General features: G+C 42.1%; 1 protein-coding gene across 1 annotated transcript in view; it reads left to right on the top strand.

Moving 5' to 3' along the window:
- PEX7 (peroxisomal biogenesis factor 7) overlaps positions 1-21,762 on the top strand; it is a 367,801-nt gene that overhangs the window by 71,977 nt on the left and 274,062 nt on the right. Inside the window, exons 4-5 of the mRNA XM_077486784.1 lie at positions 593-670; positions 4,726-4,834. Coding sequence (XP_077342910.1) covers positions 593-670; positions 4,726-4,834 — 187 coding nt within the window. The remainder of the gene's footprint in view (positions 1-592; positions 671-4,725; positions 4,835-21,762) is intronic.

Here is a 21,762-nt window from a genome sequence, read left to right as displayed (position 1 = left end):
ATTGTTTGTGATTCTTTACTTGATCTTGAATAAGCTTTTCAAATATCTTTAGCAATGCCCTGTACCTAAGTAGGCTTTTTTGAGCTGCCACTACCTGTTATCAAGCAAGAAAGGGAGTCTTTCTTATTGCTGGAAGCTTATAAACTTTGCTTTGTAAGATCTCAGCAGTTCATAATAGGTGCTTGTAGCAGAACTTTGCCCTTCTACTCTGCCCTATTCATTTTTAGAGGCCCATGTACTCCAGGAGAAAACTGGCTGGTCTGAGAGAAGTGTTTATATGCTGTCCGTGAATGTCATCAGATCTTTCCTTATACATTGTATTTGTATATCCGTGATATATTTTTATTCTCTGCAATACTGTTTATCAGATAGAAGGGTTTTTCTATAAATGATATGTATATTCAGTACTTACTGAGTTGCGGCTGTTTATTGTGCAATATTGTTTTACAATTCATTCATGTCAAAATTACATAAAGCATAAAAATGTTTTTGTGGTTCTGCATCGATAGTGAGAATGTTTTAAATTTTCCTCCCTGTCCTTTATAAGCTGACTGGTAATAGACTACCGTACTTTTTCATATTTCTCTTATAGGTTTACAGTGTGGACTGGAGTCAGACAAGAGGAGAGCAGTTCCTGGTGTCAGGGTCTTGGGATCATACTGCTAAACTAGTAAGTGTAAAGAACAAAGTACAGTATCTCACAAAAGTGAGTACACCCCTCACATTTTTGTAAATATTTTATTATATTTTTTCATGCGACAACACTGAAGAAATGTAAAGTAGTGAGTGTACAGCTTCTATAACAGTGTAAATTTGCTGTCCCCTTAAAGTAACTCAACACACAGCCATTATTGTCTAAACTGCTGGTAACAAAATGAGTCCACCCCTAAGTGAAAATGTCTAAATTGGGTCCAATTAGCCATTTGTCCGGTGTCATGTGACTCGTTAGTGTTACAAGGTCTCAGGTGTGAATGGGGAGCAGGTGTGTAAAATTTGGTGTTATTGCTCTCACTTTCTCATACTGGTCAACAGTTTACACTTTACAATATAAAAGGAGACAATACCGTTACAATACAATAAAATACAAGAGGATTAAGAGGGCCCTGCTCAGAAGAGCTTACAATCTAATAGGTTGGGGCAGGTGGTACAAAAGGCTGTAACTGTGGGGAATGAGCTGTGGAAGTGGAAGTGATAAGAGATTAGACATGGTAGGCTTCCCTGAAGAGATACATTTTCAGGGATCACTTGAAGGTAGCAAGAGTAGGGGATAGCCGGACCAGTGGAAGTAGTGAGTTCCAGAGGATAGGAGAAGCTCTGGAGAAATCCTGGAGACAAGCATGGGAGAAGGAGACGAGAGATCTTGAGAGTAGAATAGCGGAGGGGACAATTTGGCTGATATTTGGAGACAAGATGGTGATGTAGCTCGGGGCAGAGTTGTGAATGGCTTTGTATGTTGTGGTTAGTATTTTGAATTTAATTCGCTGGGTGATTGGGAGCCAGTGTAGGGATTGGAGGAGAGGGTTGGCAGAGACTGAGTGGTTGGTAAGGTGGATAAGTCTGGCAGCAGCATTCATGATTGACTGAAGAGGGGATAGCCTATGGAGAGGTAGGCCAGTGAGAAGGGAGTTGCAATAGTCAAGGCGAGAGATAACAAGGGAGATAACAAGAGAGTGAATGAGGAGCTTGGCGGTTTCATTTGTTAAAAAGGGCCTCATGGCAAAGAACTCCAAGAGGATCTGAGAAAAAGAATTGTTGCTCTACCTAAAGATATGGCCTAGGCCAGTGATGGCGAACCTTGGCACTGCAGATGTTTTCGAACTACATTTCCCATGATGCTCAACTACACTGCAGAGTGCATGAGCAACATGGGGAATGTAGTTCCAAAACATCTGGGGTGCCAAGGTTCACCATCACTGGCCTAGGCTATAAGATTGCCAAGACCCTGAAACTGAGCTGCAGCACGGTGGCCAAGACCATACAGCAGTTTAACAAGATGGGTTCCACTCATGTTCGACCAAAAAAGTTGCGTGCACATGCTCAGCATCATATTCCGAGGTTTTCTTTGGGAAATAGACGTATGAGTGCTACCAGCTATGCTGCAAAGATTGAAGGGTGGGGGGTCAGCCTGTTAGTGCTCAGACCATACGCCGCACACTGCATCAAATTGGTCTGCATGGCTGTCATTCCAGAAGGAAGCCTCTTCTATAGATGATGCACAAGAAAACGCACAAACAGTTTGCTGAAGACAGACTAAAGACATGGATTATTGGACCATGTTCTGTGGTCTGATGAGACCAAGATAAACTTATTTCGTTCAGATGGTGTCAAGTGTGTGTTGTGGCAACCAGGTAAGGATTATAAAGACAAGTGTGTCTTGCCTACAGTCAAGCATGGTGGTGGGAGTGTCATGGTCTGGGGCTGCCGGCACTGGGGAGCTACAGTTCATTGAGGGAACCATGAATGCCAACATGTACTGTGATATACTGAAGCAGAGCATGATCCCCTCCCTTCGGAGACTGGGCCGCAGGGCAGTATTCCAACATAACGACCCCAAACACACTTCCAAGATGACCACTGCCTTGCTAAAGAAGCTGAGAGTAAAGGTGATAGACTGGCCAAGCATAACTCCAGATCTAAACCCTATTAAACATCTGTGGGGCTCCCTCAAATGGAAGGTGGAGGAGTGCAACTTCTCTAACATCTAACAGCTCTGTGATGTCGTCATGGAGGAGTGGAAGAGGACTCCAGTGGCAACCTGTGAAGTTCTGGTGAACTCCATGCACAAAAGGGTTAAGGCAGTGCTGGAAAATAATAGTGGCCACACAAAATATTGACACTTTGGGCCCAATTTTGGACATTTTCACTTAGGGGTGTACTCACTTTTGTTGCCAGTGGATTAGACATTAATGGCTGTGTGTTGAGTTATTTTGAGGGGACAGCAAATTTACACTGTTATACAAGCTGTACACTCACTACTTTACATTGTAGCAAAGTGTAATTTCTTCAGTGTTTTCACATGAAAAGATATAATAAAATATTTAAAAAAATGTGAGGGGTGTCACTTTTTGTGAGATACTGTAGCACCTAATTTGCCTTCTGGACACGGCTGAAACACTAAATTGCCTGATGATTTCTCTGTGACAGTGGAGACATCTGCTGCCTTTATTTACTCTCAGCTAGGAAGATGTTGTTACTATTGCTGTAGGGCAAACCCAGCCAAGAGTTTCAGTGCATCTCTATATTGGCAGTATCTCAGCTGCACTATTGCATAACCAAGAATTTGCCACTGCTAAGCCTTGACTGATTTTGAGGGTTGTAATAGTGACAGTTTAATAAATTACTGTTTTTGACCTTGTACTCCCATTTTTGACTGTTGCGGATCCATGTGACATGTATAGCATTATAAATCAAAGTGGAAATAAACCCACCGATTTAACTGCTTACAAAATCAGTTAAAGCCTAAGTTCACAAAATTATGAATGTGTATATTTTTGCAGTTAAATAATTACAGGAGTCTGCAAAACATTGAATATTCTCCCTCCTTTCTGCCCATTCCTCTGTATGGGCTTTTAATTAGAAAGCAGGAGAAAGAGTGAATGGACTATGAGTTTGCTGATCAGCAGACTCCTAGTCCATTGAGAACTACAAGTTCCTCTGCTGTGGTGGCAGATGGGACCTGTAGTTTATTCATTCACATATCCCTGTAAATGATGTGGCTTTGGGGCAGAGCCCTGCACAGCCATGCTAGTTTTAAATGTGACAGCAGCTGCAAGGGAGAGGATCCCCTACCACTCTCAAGAGGGCAGGGGGCAGGAGCTGAAACAAGTTACACTCTAAACGGGGGTATTACATCTTCCTTAAGGAAAACTTATCCTTTAAATTCAAGGCATTTCTTGACTGATAACTGTTACAGTTACTAGTATGATTATGTCAGCAGTCAATCGAACTGTCAAGTGATCAAATGGTTGAGGTTATAGCTGATCACATGTGTGGATAGCTGCTTCCTTCGCTGTAAAGTAGGGTTTAGTTCCACTCTGTCTCTTTTTACAAATGTTTCCGAAGCTGATTTTCGGAAGCACAAAGTGGTGCAGGTGAGAAATTACCAGTGTGGCAAAGCCTGGGTTTTTGCTAGTTTTTTTTTTTAAGTGAGCAAGGGGATTCACCAGACAAGTCAGCAAAAAAAGGTGGCAAATACATATTATTACTCATAATTATGCTGCTTGAGAAAATGAATTGCACTGAATGAAAGGTCAGTGTTATGGCGTTTCCCTAGATTGTAGTACAGTGGCATTGCCATTTGCATTATTTGCTGGCTTCATTAGGTATTTGTGTCATCCAATGTAACAGTAATTTGTAGCTGCATAGAGCAACCTTTTTGTTAGCTACAGCGGCACCTTTGTAGTCAGCAACAAATTGCTACAGAGATATGTGTCACTAATATCTGCTATAAAGTTTCTGGTGGGTTATAGCCCATAAAATGACAATTATATTATCCATAGCTGGCCACATGTGATCTTTCCGTGGGGCATAGTAGAATGCGGTTTGGCTGGGTGGTTCAATCTTCTATTGGAGGAAGGGATTAGGGGAATTTCTCAACATTGTCTCACTCCTTGTAAATTCCAGTGTTACAAGGGAAATGTAGTGTGCTTTGACCTTATGAACACCCATTCCCTTTTTGTTTCCTAAGCTAATTTTTTTTAATTTTTTTAATTTTTTTGCTTTTAGTGGGATCCCTTAGTTGAGAAGTCACTTTGCACTTTCACGGGCCATGAAAATATTATTTACAGCACTGTTTGGTCCCCACACATTCCAGGCTGCTTTGCGTCCGCTTCAGGTAAGTGGCTAAAACTGCATTCAGGCATTCAAAGTTAATTGTTTAGAGGCATTTATGACAAACCACTGTTATAAATGTTATAAAACGTTTTCCACTTCACTTTTGTTATACTACAGGGATCGCTAAACTATAGCACATGGGCCACATTTGGCCAGCTACAATATTTTATCCGATAGCTAGGGTCAGTGGCGTTTCCTTAATATGCACAGATTGAGGATTAAGGTCAGCAGGCTACCTATGGTCTCCGCTGCTGAAGTAAAGGGGAATTTGATGGGGACCCTAATAAAAGGGTGACCCTAACAACAGGCGGGGGTGGGGATGTGCTGTGATGTAAGGGGAGACTGATACTGGGGAGAAACTCTTTATGTTTTTTTTTTTTTCAGCCTGTGAATATTTGTAAATTATGCAATGTGACACTTATACTGAAATGTTTAGAGACTCCTGTTCTAATACATAATTTCAAGAATACTGATAAAGGACACCCTTGATATTGCATGTGTTATAGAATTTGTCCACTAGGTGGTAGTATTATGTTTTTGATTGAAGGCCAGTACATATAAAAACTTGTAGAAACCCAAACATGACTGCGGGAAAACCTGGTAGGCTGGAGTGTTTGCCTTATTTGAGTAGGAGATAGGAAGTAAAACAGTAATCTTGCAAAGTGAAATAGATAAATGCTCACACCTCATAAAGAACAGTAGCACTATACTCTTACTAAAAGACAGATAAATTCATTGCTGCTATGTCAGTTCAAAGTTTTTCTGTAACATTTTTTAGAGGCAGTGCTGATATCTTAAGTTTGTGTACAATTGTCAGTTTTTGTAAAAGGAAATAATGATATAATCACAGAAGGTTAGTGCTATATTTTCAAAGTAAAAGGTGCAGGCATACTCTGGGTTATTTGAGTATCATTGGGATAATGTATTCAGTATATGTATCTTTAGCCCTAAGTCTCAGCCTGACATTGGACCATTTTCGAATAGGAGTTCAGCTTCAAGTGTTGCCATGCAATATGATAGATATGCATTTGGTGCAGTGCAGGACAAAGCAAACAGTTTGCAGGTGACTAGCTTGTAACTAACCATATAGCTTAGTGTACTCCTTGTAATTGAAGTATCAAGGAGTGCATGGTTTTAATAATACCCACTGAACACCACGATTTGCAGCTTTGTGTGTTGAGGATTTTCATTACTCTGATAGAATTTTAGATAAAGTTATAGAATATATGTATACAATAAGAGAAGATAACTCCTAGTATTTTTCTAAAATGCAGTGGATGCTCCAAGAGTGAGATTTAATTGCCATAGTACCTTCCTTTTATCTTGTCCACTTAGGATTAGTTGTTTTCTGTTGCACACTGCACTCAAAGAAGCTGCTCCTACAGGCTTTTGAGCTTTTTTGAGCTCATGTTTTCTGCCTGGAAACTCCCCTCCATGTTAGCCAATGTGTCCATGCACACTATGGCCTTTTCAGGAGTTTACAGGCATATGCTCTTATAGGCAGAAAACCACCCCCCACCAAACTTGTGTTTTTGAGAGGGGATTTCGAGCAGAAAAGACACCTAGTGCCCAAGGCACTCGTTATTTTTCCCATTCAGTAAAAGATGGCCTGATAATTCCAGAGAATACCCAAATATGTCTTCTAATAATGGATCAGTCTGTGGCCTAAAGCTACTGATATAGCATTTGATGATTAAGTTATTATTTTTGCCTGTGAAAAGGATCCACTGCTTCACACAAAATACTTGTGCACCATCTACTAAGCTCCATGGTCATCCCTTATTTATTGCATATAATGTAATAGATAAAGGAAAAGAACTGCACTCGGGCCAGTTATTGTTTGTATCATTTACTCAATCACCCACTACATCAAGCAATCTACCTGGGCTCCTCTGCTGAAGCGTTTCGCTTGATAAGAGCTTACTCATAAACCCTGATTAAGCTCTTGTCAAGTAAAACCTAGAAGAGGAGATCAGGTGGATTATAAATGGTGATTGAATAAGTTATGCAAACTGTAACTGGTTTGCAGTGCAGCCCTTTTCATTTTCCCATTACATGATATAATTTGGCAATGCTGAGGTGCAAACCATTCAACTGGATGACAAAATGGTGAGAAGAAATACATACTGTATGCATAAGTGGTTTGCATGCATTTGTCAAATGTATTTCTTACACAATTGAGAGGTGCCACACAAGTGTCAGACATGATTATATAGATTTGGCATGTACATGTCCAGGAAAAACCTGAACGATCTTTTGAGCTTTCTTTATTCTACTAAACATGCCCCTTTTCCTTGTTCTATATGACAAGGGACTTTTCATTTCTGTCCCTCTCTTCCACCTGTCAACTGGACAGAAAGTGAAAATCTCCCAACTGGGGGCACAGTTGCCAATAAAAACTCCCTGGTTTAGCCAAAACAAAAATAAAAGTTTTGGCTGAAGTTGAACCCTAAATGTTTGGACATTGCAAAGAGAATTAGTCAACTAGGGAATTCAAGACAAAGTGACTTATTCTCTTGACAATCCTCCCCTTTGCTGCACTTTCCTGGCACTCTGCTCGCTAGTTGGATATTCTACAGGTGGGTGGGGTGGGGTGGGGTTGTCGTATAACCTTTACAAACAAATGGCAACCACCCCAACCTATAACTAGCCTTTGCAGCAAGGAGAACATGGAATGGCAACGCATGCCAAAAAACAAACAAAAATTCCCAGCTCAATTGCCAGCCAGCCTGCAACAAACTGATTTGATCCTGTCTAACAATACATAGTAAATACAAGGGGTTTAGTTTGCACACATTTGCAAAATATATGCGCAAGCACTGCAATGCTAATGCCATGTACACATGAGTGGAATTTCCGACAGAAAAAGTCAGACGGGAGCTTTTCATTGTATATTCCAATCGTGTGTATGCCCCATCAGAATTTTTACATAAAATTCTGATGGACCTAGAAAGAGAACATGTTCTAAATTTTTCCGACGGAACAAATTCCTATCGGGAAAGCAGCTTGTCTGTATGCTGATCCGACGGACCAAAAACAACGCATGCTCTGAAGCAAGTACGAGACGGAAGCTATTGGCTACTGGCTATTGAACTTCCTTTATCTAGTCCCGTCATATGTTTTGTACGTCACCGCGCTCTTGACGGTCAGACTTTGGTGTGACCGTGTGTATGCAAGACAGCTTCAGCGGAATTCCGTCGGAGAAACCTTCAGTGTTTATTGCGATGGAAAAACCGCCCGTGTGTACAGGGCATAACTCTGTAATTCTGAGAGTCCCCCAAATCGAAGCACATATATAATAATAAATAGATTAAGGGAAAGTATGCCTAGAGGGACCCCATCCCTTCGTAAAGGCACAGGGATGCACTGGTCACTAGCAATAGCACAATGACTGCGATGGTATCCAGTCATCCCCTTACCAATTCCTTATAGTACAAACAAATAGCAACCACCCCAACCTATAACTAGCCTTTGCAGCAAGGAGCAATGGAAGGAAGGAATGTCAAAAAACGAACAATACCCAGCTCACTTGCCAGCCTGCAACAAACCCGAATTGACCCTGTCTGACTATGTCTGACCCTGTTGTGAATTGGTGAGGGGACGCACTGGATACCTTCGCTGCCATTGTGCTATAGATGGGTGTCCAGTGCGATCCTATACCTTTAAGGAGGGGTGGGCTCCTTCCAGGCATACCTGCTCTTAATCTATCTATTATTATAAATGTGCTCCAACTTGGGAGACACTCACAATTATAGAGTCAGGCCTGGAGTGCCGTGACGTGGCCGTTACCGTGTATTGTTAGACAGGGTCAATTCGGTTTGTTGCAGGCTGGCTGGTAAGTGAGCTAGGAACTATTGTTTGTGACCCTAACCATTTACTCCCAGGATGCAGTGCTTGGGAGAGAGGGGCCAATCACTAAGCCAAAATACTGACTTCTAGGGGAGTAGAGAAGAACCCTATGTAAGCTCCATCATTGACTGACACAGAGCTTACATTGGAATCTGACATAGGGCTCTGACAAGCAAACATGGTGAAGGGGCAGTGCAAAAAAGGTAAGTGTCAGTGGGTGCGGCATAAATCATAAAAGAATATCTTGAACAAGAAGTTGTTGTTATATATAATTTTGCTTGACGTGACGGAAAAAACTCCCAGATTTTATCATGTTCCATGTGAATGCAATGTATCAATAGAGTATACCCCTTAGCATGAAAGCTGCTGGAGCAGCCCCTAACATGAACTGTGCTTTTATCTAGATGTTTGGCTAATAATAAACAAGACTGGATGATAATGTGGTACTTAACGCATTACTGACAAAATATCACATGAACAAACAGAGCAGGCGTGCTGCCACCCAGACAAGATCTCTTTGTAGTGCATGGGGACTAATTGGATGTAATCCCTAATTTAAGTTGTCTGTTTCTAGGTTACTGATCTTTATGGCTTTCCAAGGTACAAACCGCTCTGACTCGGCCTCAGCATATTGTAATTAATACATAATTGTTGCTTTTGTTTTAGATGAAGAAAAACCTTCACTGATTTTCAGCAGAAATATAGTTTGCTTTTTATAAATGGGGCTTTTGTGCACATTTTGTACAGTGCCATTTTAGATGTTTTGTTATGTTAACGCTAGGATATTTTTGTCTCTTCTCTGCGCAATGAGAAGCAAATTTGCAGCTTTAGTCTGTATGTGAAACATAAATTGCTAGTAAAAAGGGATACTCATTACACCACACGCCAGTAACTACAGATATTTATATTTGAGGTTTTGCCATCTGTGATGTTTTATATACCGGGCTGGCATCAGAAGTTTTCCACTTAAACTTCAGTTTCATGCTTGTTAAAGAAAAAAAAAAAACAATCCTCTGCTGGACATTTATATACATTTCAAGGCTTTGGAAAACTTAATTGAGTCCTACCGGTTGCTGTTTTTGTTGAAGCTGACACTTTGATTACACTTGAATCCTATTTACTGAGTCCTGAGTGGAATAGTCTGTCTGCTATAACTACATGATCAGTTCCAGTGTTTTTTTTCCTCCGAGATAAAGCAGTCAACCGTTCAAATTAGCATAAAATTTAATTTCTGGTGACTTTTTTTTACGCAAACAGCGTGCCCCTATTGTTGCTCAAGGCTCCATTCACACCTGAGTGCAAGTTTTTTTTTTCCCCCAAGTTTTTTTGTTTACTTCTTTGGTGTGTTTAAGGAGCAGTGTGCACTGTGCACAGTCATGCATGAAACAGGAATTGGCCATCACCAAACTGTTCCTACAAAGTTGGGAGCACAAAATTGTCCAAAATGTCTTGGTATGCTGACACCCTTAGCCCCTGTACACACGGTCGGAGATTTCAACAACCAAATCCGTCGGATTTTCTCCGTCAGATTTTGTACGTCGGATTTTGTACGTCGGATCTTGTCCGAAACTGTTGCATACACACGGTCGGACTAAGTTGTCGAAAAATCCGATCTTTCAGAACATGATGACGTAATTTCGTTACGATGGGACTATGTTCAGGCTAGTAGCCAATAGCTATGATGTAGGAATTTGATCTGAGCATGCGTGGCACTTGGTCCGATCAAAATTCGCTACACATGATCGGAGTATGTCCGACCGGCCCAGTTGGTCGGGAAATATTTCCAACATGTTGGAAAATTGGGTCCGACGGAATCAGTCCGATGCATACCACACACAGTCGGATTATCCGACGACACGGTCCGATAGGACACATTCCGACGGATTCTCCGACCGTGTGTACAAGGGCTAAGAGTCCCTCCACCAAATAATTTGGATCAGTGCACAAAGCAAGGTCTATTAAGACATGGATGAGTGAGTTTTGGGTGGAGGAACTTGACTGACCTGCACAGAGTCCTGACCTCAACCTGTTAAAACACCTTTGGGATGAATTAGCGCAGAGACTGCGAGGCAGGTCTTCTTCTAGTCCAACATCAGTGCCTGACCTCACAAATGCACTTCTGGAAGAATGGTCAAACATTCCCATAGACACACTCCTAAACCTTGTGGACAGCCTTCACCAGAAGAGTTGAAGCTGTTATAGCTGCAAAGTGGGCCAACTCAATATTGAACCCTACGGACTAAGACTGGGATGCCTTAAAGTTTGTGTTTGTGTGTGTGTGTGTGTGTGTGTGTGTATCTATCTATATATATATATGTATAGATATATATATCTATATCTATGTATGTATGTATGTATGTATATATATATATATATATATATATATATATATATATATATATATATAGATAGATAGGCAGGCGTCACAATACTTTTGACAATATAGTGTATGATCTAATCTTTCTCCTCTCTATCCAAAACAAAAAAAATATTGCGTTTACTTATACTTTGTGTTTTGTAGCTTCAAGCTTTTAGTTAGTGTACTAAACGCCCAGGTGAGAAGTGGGCCAAGTTCCCAATTGTAACACGAAATCAATATTTCGATTTTTTTGACTTTATCAATATCATAGCAGGCTGCATATTGAAATTTAAAAGCAATGCATTATTTATTAACAGTATAGACAAAATAGGTTGTCTAAAAACTCTATATGTCACATCAATAGATTCATGTAATTGAAGGGAAATCCTGTAGCAGACCTCCCAAAAATAAACTTAAATTTTGACAGCTTTGTAGAGTAAAGGTAGCTGTAGCAGCACACAATCCTATCATTTGCAGACCCATCTTGGTGAACTTAACATTGATCAGGCCATATACAAATAGTCATGCATGTATGAGAAATCTGAGCATCAGTATTTATACACTTGCCAATCATATCCTGCTTGCACATGTGACCTCATTCTAAAGTCTATGACATGCTTGTGTGAAAATTTTAAATGCATCACCTGTGTTATGTTTTTTTGTAAGGAGCCTGGCCCTGGACACTTAAAGTGGTTGTAAAGTCATATTTGGACTTTTACCTACAGGAAAGCTTATAATAAGGCTTACCTCTAGGTAAAAAAATATCTCCTAAACCTGTATGGTTTAGGAGATATTCCCCTCGCAATGCACCGCTGATTAAGGCTTACCTGTCGGTCCAAGAAATATCTCCTAAACCTATATGGTTTAGGAGATATTTGCCCGAAGACAGGCGCTGACGGAGACAGAGCTGCCGCGCGTGTCAGCTCCCGCGTGCATGCGCGGGAGTGACGTCATCGTGGCTTCGCCGAATGACAGCGGCGGAGCTGCGAGACACACCAAGAAGATGGATGCGCCGGACTACAGCGGACAGCGGTGACTCCGCTGGCTCCTGTGTCAGGTAAGTGACACATAATGGACTACTATGCGATGCATAGTAGTCCATTATGCTTTGCCTTTGCAGGGAATGAAAGAGGAAGTAAACTCATCAGGGTTTACTTCCTCTTTAAGCATTTCTCTAGAATTTCCACACTCCTATACTCCTGGAGTAAAAAAAATCTAATATCATGTTATTATTTATGGTATTAAGGTTTTAGCAAACTACATGCTCTGGATGATCTAAGGAGGCCTGTAATGCACGCGGTTCTTTGGACGGTGGTCGGAGGAGGCCTGTAATGCTGCACAATTCCCTGGATGGTCTGAGGAGACCTGTAATGCTGCACAGTGCTCTGGACGGTGGTTTGAGGAGGCCTGGAATGCTGCACAGTGCTAAGTTTTAGTCACTGGGAATACAGTATCTCACAAAAGTGCGTACACCCCTCACATTTGTATTAATATTTTTATATATCTTTTCATGTAACAACACTGAAGAAATTACACTGTAAAGTAGTGAGTGTACAGCTTATATAACAGTGCAAATTTGCTGTCTCCTCAAAATAACTCAACACAAAGCCATTAATGTCTAAACCGCTGGGAACAAAAGTGAGTACAAATTTCACTTGGCCCAATTAGCCATTTTCCCTCCCCATTTCATGTGACTCATTAGTGTTACAAGGTCTCAGGTGTGAATGGGGAGAAGGTTTGTTAAATTTGGTGTTATTGCTCTCACTCTCTCATATTGGTCACTGGAAGTTCAACTTGGCACCTCATGGCAAAGAACTTTCTGAGGATCTGAAGAAAATAATTGTTGCTATACATAAAGATGTCCTAGGGCCCTAAGCTATAAGAAGACTCCCGAGACCCTGAAACTGAGCTGCAGCACAGTGGCTAAAACTATACAGCAGTTTACCAGGACAGGTTCTACCAAGAACATGCCTCGCCATGGTCGACCAAAGAGTGCACATGCTCATCATCATAGCCAGAGATTGTCTTTGGGAAATAGACGTATGAGTGCTGTCAGCATTGCTGCAGAGGTTGAAGGGGTGGGGGGATCAGCCTGTCAGTGTGCAGACCTTACGCCGCACACTGTATCAAATTGGTCTAAATGTCTGTCATCCCAGAAGAAAGCCTCTTCTAATGATGACTCACAAGAAAGCCCACAAACAGTTTGCTGAAGACAAGCAGACTAAGGACATGGATTACTGGAACCATGTCCTCTGGTCTGTTGAGAACAAGAATAACTTATTTGGTTCAGATGGTGTCAAGCATGTGTAGCAGCAACCAGGTAAGGAGTACAAAGACAAGTGTGTCTTGCCTACAGTGAAGCATGGTGGTGGGGAGTGTCATGGTCTGGGGCTAGATGAGTGCTGCTGGCACTGGGGAGCTACAGTTCATTGAGGGAACCATGAATACCGACATGTACTGTGACATACTGAAGCAGAGCATGGTCCCCTTCCTTCGGAGATTGGGCCACAGGGCAGTATGCCAACATGATAACGACCCCAAGCACACCTCCAAGACGACCACTGCCTTGCTAAAGAAGCTGTGGGTAAAGATGGACTGACCAAGCCAACACCCTAGAAGGAAACTTAAAGCCCAATTTCAGGTTGTAAACCCGATTTAAAAGACAGGAGGTGCCACTCGAGGTTGCTTCACCATTGATCCCATCCAGTGGGTGTTGCCTATCTTGGCTCAATGTACTAAATTCAGCAAGAAGGAATGTCCCGAACACCGCACACCAACATGCCCAACAATCACTAGGTAAAAGAAGGTTGAGCTCAACTCCGTCCAGGCCACACCTGAACGTGTTTCGCCTCACCCACAGGGCTTAGTCATGGAGGTCCCAGGGTTGGAAGAGCAGGGCACAAAGCATCAGGGAGAGTGACCTGGATGTCACAGACCTGTATGTTATCTCCACTTATGGATTTGCTGTCAGCAACCAGCTCCTGCTTTGATTGGACACAGCGGGAGCAAATCAGCGGGTCCGATGGACCCGCCGATCGTTCCTAACAGAGGCAGAACAAATCTGCCTATGTAAACAAAGCAGGTCGCCATTCTGTGACAAGGGAAGACAGAGATCCTGTGTTTCTGCTAAGCAGAAACATGGATTCCTTTCTTCCCACAGTACAAGCACCCCCCACACAGTTGGAAAGCACTCTCTAGGGACATATTTAACCCTTTGATCGCCCCTGATGTTAACTCATTCTCTATTGGTGCAGTACAGTGACCGTGCATATTTTTAGCACTGATCACTGTATTGGTGTCACTGGTCCCCAAAAAGTGTCTGATTTGTCCGCCACAATGTCGTAGTCCCACTATAAGTCCCTGATCGCTGCCATTACTAGTAAAATAAACAAATACAAATTCCATAAAAATATCCCATAGTTTGTAGATGCTATAACTTTTGTGCAAACCAATCAATATACACTTATTGTGATTTTTTTTTTTTTACCAAAAACATGTAGCAGAACACATATTGGCCTAAACTGAAAAACGTTTTAAAACATTTTTTATTGGGTGTGTTTTATAGCAGAAAGTAAAAAGAATAGGCTTTTTTTCAAAATTGTCATCCTTTTTATTTTTTTATAGCGCAAAAAATAAAAATTGCAGCCGTGATCAAAAACCACCAAAAGAAAGCTCTATTTGTGGGAAAAAAAGGGCCCAAAACATATTTGGGTAGAGCGTCGCACGACCATGCAATTGTCAGTTAAAATAACGCTGGCCGTATCGAATAAAATGGTTTGGTCATGAAGGGGGGTAAATCTTCCAGAGCTGAAGTGGTTAAAGGTACAATTATTTACAAAATGGTGATTCACAGACTCTCCTTTCCTACATTGTGCTGACTCTCCACCACCCCTCCCCCCTCCAGATCTGGCAGCTTTCTATTTCTTGCAATAGGTTGACAACATAATTTGTTCTGGAATGAAATTTCGTAGCAATGTTGTCACCCTGTGGAGAGGGTAATCTTACTAAAATGGACATGTAGTTTTAAAGTCTGCATATAGATCATTAAAAAAAAAAAAAAAAAAAATCTGTGTTGCTGCTGGACAGTATTTTATGTGCATATGGCACATCCCAAGAAAAGCTAAAAAAAAAGTTTTATTTATTTTTTTATCCAGAAAAAAAACGTTACTTGGTAATAAACGCATACAGTCCAATTATCCATATTCAGAATACACGTCAGTGAAAAACAGTTCCAAGTGACCCGAAGACAAAGCTTTCTTGAGTACATTTAAATTCCCCCCCCTTTATATATTTTCCCTCCCCCACACTATAACATCGACAACCTTGTATCGTTGTTCATCCTGTATACCATACAATGCGCTGTATCTTATCCATACAAATGGTAATACTGCTTTAGTATTGCAGTTAGCCCACATTAGGACCTAGAAGTCTGTCCATGACAAGGTCATCTGAAGCAAGACCCAGGGTGACCAGCCATGGCCCCCACAGTTTTTCAAGTTTATGTGAACAACCTCTATGCTGATATATGATTTTTTTCCATTCTCAGCGTATTGCCTAGTGTAGTGGTCCATTTCGTGACCGTTGGAGGTGAGTCCGATTTCCAGTGTAGCATTATCAACATGCGGGCCATGAAGAGCGCTCTAGAAAGGGCCTCCCTGGTACGGGGTTCACATTCCTCCTTGTCCAGCACATCCAAAATGCAGCACCTGGGGTCCCAACGGACTGACACCCAGAACACTGTGCTCAGGGTGCCAATCACCCCCCTCCAGTATACATGGCGTTTGGGACATTGCCACATCATGTGTATTAAGTCCCCGAGATCCCGTTCACATCTTGTACACAGGGGTAGGTGTCAGTCCCATCGAATGCAATCTGTGTTGTGTAGTACACTCTCAGTAGTGTGTACGGTTGTGTGAGTCTTTGCGTCACATTCAGCAAACATATGGCCACTGACTGTAGTACTTCCTCCCACTGTATGTCATCCAGGGGTCCTACATCTAATTCCCATTTTCTTTTGACTGTCAAGGGGTGTTTCGCAAGAAACTTCCTTAAAAGTGTGGTGTAGCTCTGCAAGATGAACCCTTTAGAGTTTTCCGCAGTTTTAAGCTGGGAGAGGAGGGGCTTTTCATCCACCTGCCACTCGGAGACCCTTGATTGGACTATAAAAGCATGTTTGAGTTGCATATAGTAAAAATGCATATGCGGCGGCAACTTATATCTTTCTCTCTGGATATCAAAGGGTAGTAGTTTACCATTGCTAATTATTTGTGTCAGGTAGCGCATGCCACTCCTTTGCCTCCTCTCCTTATGCTGTAGATTTGCTAGTTTGAGGTAAGAATCATTAGCCCATATAGGGTTTTTCTCGCTAATTCCTGTTGCCCCCTGCAGATATTTGGTTTTGTTCCATATTTTCTGTATTAAATTATACGTGGGGAAGCTTTTTTGGGGTTTACCGAAGGCCAGTGCCTCGAGGGCAGTTGGAATAGATTTTCCACCTACTGTATACAGCATAATGTTCTCTGAGGCGCTGGGGATTCTGTTCGTGTGTTCTCCCTCTGGGACCATGGTGCCTATAAAGTGCTGCAATTGAGAAGCCAAATAGTCAGCCAGGGGTTTGGCAGCGCAAAGCCACCTTCCACCTTTGGGCGTTGGAGATGTTCTAATTTTATCCTAGGTGGTCGATTTTTCTATATCAACTCTCGAAATATTGTATTAACTATTCTGAATGGAATCACTACTGGGGAGTTGTGAAGCATGTATAGCAGTTGGGGCATAAGAATCATTTTAATAAGATTCACCTTGCCCGCAGCTGACATAGATAAGGTGTTCCAAGTCTTGGTCCTTGAGCGAAACCTGGTCAGCAGCGGGGCAATGTTTAAAGCACTATAGTCCCTGATCCGTGGGGTCACCTGTATCCCTAGGTATTTAAAGGAGAGGGCAATAGGGATCTCTCCCACCTGCCCACCCTGCTGTATTTGTGGTTCGTCTATTGGCATTAGTGCTGATTTGGACCAATTTATCTTAAGACCTGAGAACACCCCGAAAGGAATCACCGTATCCACCGTGTTGCTCAGTGACTGTTCCGTGTCGCCCAACAGAATCATCGTATCGTCTGTATAGAGCATCACCTTTTCCTGCCTGTCTCCATAGCAGAATCCTGTGATGCCACTGTGCTCCCTGATTCTAATGGCCAGAGGTTCTATTGCCAGGGCAAACAGCAGGGGGGGGGGCAATGGGCACCCCTGCCGCATGCCCAGGCCCAGTGTGACTGACGAGGACAGCCTACCGGCCTCCCTAATAGCTGCTCTCAGGCAGTGATAAAGCAGCCGCACCCAGCAGATGTTACCGACTTAAAGCCAAATTGCCTCAGTATCTCCCAGAGGTACGACCACTCGACACTATCAAATGCTTTCATAGCATCCAGGGACAAGAGAGCCCTCTTGCCCACATTATCAGCCAATGATTGCATATTAAGAAATAGTCTTCTGAGATTTATTGCCGTTGATTTATTTGGCGTAAAGCCTGCCTGATCCACATGTATAACTGAGGTGATTACTTTGTTTAACCTGAGAGCTAATACTCTTTATCACGCCATTATCTATATGTCCGACTTTAATAGCGATATTGGCCTGTATGAGGCTGGATCTACTGGGTCCTTGCCAGGTTTCAGAATTAAAACAATATGGGCTTCGGACATAGAGGGGAGTAAGACATTCTCCTTTCTAGCAGCATTAAACACTTCAAGCAATTTAGGGAGTAGTGTCTCAGAATATTGCTTGTAAATTTCAATGGGGATCCCATCCCCCCTGGAGCCTTGCAATTGGGGAACCCTGCTGCAGCTGCCTGCAGTTCCTCCAGGGTGAGTGGAGCGTCCAAAGCTTAGCTTTGGGAACCTGAAAGATTTGGGTATGTTATGTCTGAATAGGCGGTTAGATCCTCAGAACCATAATTCGAGGTTGGGCGGTATAGTTCTTCATAAAAATCTGCTAACGTTTGTATTACCCTGTCAGGGGAGTGAACCAGTTGTCTCCCCCCCCCCCCCCGTCCTTATAGTACCTATAACTGGAGATTTCTGCTCCAAGTTAGCTATTCTGGCCAAGAGGCGGCACGTTACCTCCCCTTCTTCAAGGAAAGTGGTTTTAGAGAAAAATCTCTTTTTTTTTTTCCACCGAGGAGGATAGCAGGTGGTCATAAGCTGATTGAGCCGACTGCCACGCCCCCCTTGCGGAATCTGTGGGGTCCTGAACGTATCTTGCCTCCAGGGAATGGACCTGCACTTCTAGTGCCTCTCTTAGGGTTTCAGACCATCCCTTAACCTTCATGACCTCCTTGCTGTTCAGTTTTCTCAGGAATGTCTTAAAGGCCTCCCATTCATTGAGCACAGATATTGGGTCAGGTTGCTGAGTAAAAAAAACTCTAGGATGCTCCCCTCTATCTCCTCTGGTGCTGTAAATAACTAAAGCCAGAAGGCATTATATTTCTGGCTTCAATTAAGTTGACCACCAGATATGAGTGGTCTGACACACATTTTGGTTTGTAGGAAATACCTGAGACCGAAGGGAGCATGACCGGTTTTCCCACCACTAAGTCTATTCTGGACAAAGACCCATGGGTTTTCGAGAAGCAAGAATATTGTTTACTGGACGGGTTTCGCTGCCACCATATGTCTATCCATCCCACCTCCTGTAGCAGTCTTGCCAGAGGGGTTAAGCTACGAAAATTTTACGAAAGGTTTATTTACTATACTGCCCACCCTTGCGTTTTATGTTGGAAATTTTAGCCAGGAATCTGATGTTCATACATCAGTACTATATGCAAATACCCTTAGTCCTCTCTGGTGCGGTTAAAGTGGTTGTAAACCCTTACAAACCACTTTGACCTACAGGTAAGCCTAGATTAAGGCTTACCTGTAGGTCCAAGAAATATCTCCTAAACCTAGGAGGTATTTACTAAAAGACAGTCACTGCTGTCTACGGCGTGCAAGCATGCCGTTGCTAACGGTGATATGCCGTTAGTGGCAGCTGCCGTGCACAGGAGTGATGACATCGCTGAAGAAGATGGACGCTCTGTACTACAGGGGGCAGCGGTGACATCGCTGGCTCCTGTGTCAGGTAAGTGACGCATAGTAGCCCATTATGCTTTACAGGTAGACAAAGAAGAAGTAAACCCATTAGGGTTTACTTCCTCTTTAACCAAAATAATATATACTATACATGTTCTCTAATTTCTTCCTTTTGGTTTCTAACTTGCACTATTTTGCTCTGTGCACCCTACCAACCCCCCTTTTTTTTAAATTAAGTTGCAGAAGGATCTACATAATCTACATTATATTCAGTTAAAATATGTGTATTCCTGCAAAAGCAATTGTTACTTTGTTCTGTCAAATTCTTTTTATTTTTTTTCTGCAAGACACAATACAAGGTCCTAACCCCTTTTTACCAAGGCAGTATTTACCCCCTTTTACCAAGGCACTATTAGTAATAAAACTTGGTCAAGGCTGAGTTAAGATCTGAAAGAACAGCAACTTGGTGACCAGGTCATCTTTGTCCTCTCTCTTGCATATAGCAAGCTCCATTTGTTAGATTGAGATTTTGACAGAACTGAAATGTAAAAAAAGCCTTGCCTTGCCTGACCATGTGTACCATGCTGCAAAAACCACTCCCACTCTGAATGTTGAAGTGCAGGGAATTACAGGCAGCTGGCATAACGACAGAATAATACTTTTAAGAAATGGTATAAATATGTAACTTAGTTATAGAACTAGCTGGTGTATCTGTCTATACTTATACTATACTTGAGGGCTTGAAAATGTGCTTTAAATCTAGTGCTTTAAGTCTAGGAGCCAGCTAAAAAAATTAGAAGCCATGTGCTCAGCGATATGTAACATGTATATCAAAATCGACACTTTCATGCGCAGGCGCCCCAGCGCTTGCGCTTACATTTGTACATGTGTATATTTGGGGGTGTTGGGCCTCAAAATTGTCACAGTATCTAATGGTCAGTCCCACATGATATCCTATAATCCTGGGGATAGAGGGAGTTGCATGGCAATGAGTATAGAAAGATGCCACCACACCAGATGTCAAGTAAAATATACATTTAATTGTATGGCATAACATTGATTCTTCAGGGCTGCACAAGCACCCCTTCCTCAAGGTGACAAACTAAAACAAGGTATACATATGGCGTTTTATTTTGTTCAACCAGCAGGTGCCAGCATTCTGCACAGCGGGAAATCCTCCCCTGTCACAATACACAGATCAGCGCTGCGGCCATTGATTGCAAGCACTAATTGAATGCTGGATCTCTAGCAGGGCCATTTTTCTCTCCTCTTTTTTCTTAACCTCCCTGGCGGTATGATTCAGTCCGGTTTTAGGTGCTGAAAGCGGTACAATTAATTTGCATGGGAATTTGGCGTTTTATTTTGTAGTCCTGTAATTCTTAGGAATAACTCTCTTAAATCTGTTCAAACCAGAGTCTAGCAGACATCCCGGGTATGATAAAGTTTATAATATAATAAAGAATAATAAAAATTATTCAATAATGTAATCAAATCCAAAAACACTTTTTGGTTGCTATGGGCAATCTCCAAATTCCAGGCAGAAAAAAACAGTATTTATAATATAAAAGTGCATGCAGGGCATTGCACAGACCACTAGGGACAAAGGGGGTGTGTATTTTTTAATACAGCACTGTAATCTGTAAGATTACAGTGCTGTGTGTGTTTTTTGTGTATTTTTACTTTTTTAAATTTGCCGCCGTTCTCCGCTCCCGTGCGCCGTAACGTCGCAGGGAACGGAGCTCGGCGGCATTTGGCACTGTGAATCGAGCGGAGGACAGCTCGATCGCACAGCGCGGGGGACATCGCTGGATCCAGGGGACAAGGTGAGTAACTCTCCCTGTGTCCTCCCCTGCATCGAGCGAAGCCATCCCGAGTCTGGCTCGGGGGTTATCAGCAAATTCCTAACCCGAGCCAGACTCGGGATTACCGCTAGGGGGGTTAACCTTAAATAAGGACATGTGTATTCCAGTGCATATTGGGGCTTTTAAAAGAGTTCTGGTGCATTTGTGATGCTTTTTACTGTGTTGCAATACAGTACATTGCAGAAAAAATGCAACATGTTTTACTTTTTTTCTGAAATTGGAATACACTGGAACTGACTGCAATGGTGTGAATTACCGTATGCTATAGAAAACCATATAATCTACTATCCATGCGTTTTTGATGCAGAAAAAATATGCACTGGCCTGCATGTGGTGTGAACTGTGTTGTGGTGTAAAATTTCTCACTTTTCTGACAACTTAGTAAATGTAAATATTGCAGTTACAATGGAATTAATGTGTGTATTCATGTGTGCTAACACTATTGTGGCTTTCTAAAGCTGCGTCAATTAAGGAGTATGAACTGATAATCGCGTCAGTCTTTTATTGAGACCATTCATGGACTGATGTCACAGGTAATTTCAGAGCTGATAAGATAAGCCAGGAGCCAGCGAGGATGTGCTTCAGTAGTTGAGGACCTGATCAATGTCTAGCCAACAAAGAAACTCCGGTCATCTGGAAAATGTGATTAAGGAAATGACATAAATAACAGGGACCCAATGCTTGAAAAGGATATTGTGAGTCATTGTGTAGTTTATACCAAATCTCTTTTTACTACCTGGAAATCAGACTGCTTCAGAGTCTCAGTGAAAGAACAAACACAAATCTTTTTAATGCTG

This window comes from Lithobates pipiens, unplaced genomic scaffold (assembly GCF_037356315.1).
Source record: "Lithobates pipiens isolate NorthernLeopardFrog02 unplaced genomic scaffold, aLitPip1_a1.2 Scaffold_18, whole genome shotgun sequence".
In the NCBI taxonomy this organism is placed as follows: domain Eukaryota; kingdom Metazoa; phylum Chordata; class Amphibia; order Anura; family Ranidae; genus Lithobates; species Lithobates pipiens.
The sequence above is the reverse complement of the archived record's forward strand: the minus strand, read 5'-3'. Positions and strand labels throughout refer to the sequence as shown.